The 1495-nt window shown below is 35.3% G+C and overlaps 1 protein-coding gene across 1 annotated transcript; it reads right to left on the bottom strand.

Moving 5' to 3' along the window:
- LOC122601877 (transcriptional regulator TAC1-like) lies at positions 1-582 on the bottom strand. The gene has a single exon (XM_043774612.1). It carries the CDS (start codon positions 580-582, stop codon positions 1-3), a length of 582 nt encoding a protein of 193 aa, XP_043630547.1.
- Between the last annotated feature and the right edge of the window lie 913 nt (positions 583-1495).

A 1495-nucleotide genomic window follows, 5' to 3' on the forward strand; every position in this document is an offset into this window, starting at 1 on the left:
CTAGCTAGGGATATATTGTCCGAGACGTAGCTCCAAATCAAGGTCGTTTTCAAACCAATCTCGCCCAACATTTGTGCTGCTACCTATAGTACCGCCATTTTCTATATCAGAAGTCCCGATACCAAGATTCAAGTTCACATGAATCAAACTCTCCTTATTATGTAGGGGTCGGCTATTGAATTGTGAGGCGGCCAAAGTCCAAGGAAAATTAGGGTTTGATGGTGTATAATGATTACCGGTTTGAAACCCACTGCCAGATCCAGCATACGGAGCCTCTTCACTAGGAATAAGCTTGAAAGATCTAGAAGCAACAATCGAATAATCTTTTTTAGGATGCTTGGCTGAAGCGGTAGTAGTGGTAGTGGTCGTGGAAGTTTTAACTTGTTGTTTAGCCAGCTTGGATTTGTCTTTCCTGTGGATGTTCATGTGACCACCTAAGGCTTGAGCGTTTGTGAACCCTCTTTTGCAAAAGGTACACTCGTAGGAGCGGCCCACTCCTTCTTTCGAGCGATCAGGAGACAACGAGCGATTAGTTTCTTGATCGCTCGAACTATCTGAACTTCCATGCTTTTCAGATCCCATAACTTAATTAACTTCTCAAGGATGATTGAGAATTGATCAAGATCAATATATATATAATCCCTTTGATTTCTAATAAACAATATATTAATGATCAAACTAAATTAGGGTTGACGCAGTTGAAGAGGAAAGTGGTAGAGAATGAGCTAGCTATATCGTTATATTGACCAAAAGGTATAGTATACATGAGATAACAGAAGAGCAACGTAATTAAAAAAAGATGGATTTGCTTAATTGCTTGTCATTTTGTGTTTGCCGGCTATGAGATCTTCGCTTTCTGTTTACGATTTAAGTTAATAAAATACTAAACACAAAGCTGATGTAATTAATTAGTAAATTTCATTGCTACCTACAAGTGTGTTCATTTGATATTCTTCTTATTGGAAGAAAATGTATTGTAAATTGCAAAATACATACACATATGACATCAAAGAACTGAATTTTAATATATTGGTCTTTTTGTTAGCCTTTCCAATCAAATAAATTTCAGTAATAATCAAATTTATGACATTTTCAATTGATCTGTAATCAGTTTTTGTCACCAAATTTTTAATGTGGTGTGTATTGGTCTTTTTGTTAATTAGACTTCCATCCATCAAGCAAAATCCAAATGTCTTTTAAGTTTTGTTATCATCGGCTTGTCAAAACTCACGTGGGAAACTATAACTAAGCTAAAGAAGTAAAACAACAAGAAATTAACATCAACTTTTTGTCTAGTTAAGATCTCTCCCTCTCGAACATAAGTATTCTCTTAACATGTAGTTTGTCATTTTAAGATCCTTTAAAGATTGAATTTATTTTAATAGTTTATTTAGATCACTACGGATCATTGGAGTATTATCGTGCCACCAGTCGTACCCTAATCATATTTCAACACCATGGAAGGAAATCCAACATAGGTAGGAGAAAATTTCTC

Source organism: Erigeron canadensis, chromosome 5, assembly GCF_010389155.1.
Source record: "Erigeron canadensis isolate Cc75 chromosome 5, C_canadensis_v1, whole genome shotgun sequence".
NCBI lineage: Eukaryota > Viridiplantae > Streptophyta > Magnoliopsida > Asterales > Asteraceae > Erigeron > Erigeron canadensis.

Coding starts and splice junctions, on each gene's coding strand:
- LOC122601877 (XM_043774612.1), bottom strand. CDS start 582: ATGGGATCTGAAAAGCATGGAAGTTCAGATAGTTCGAGCGATCAAGAA.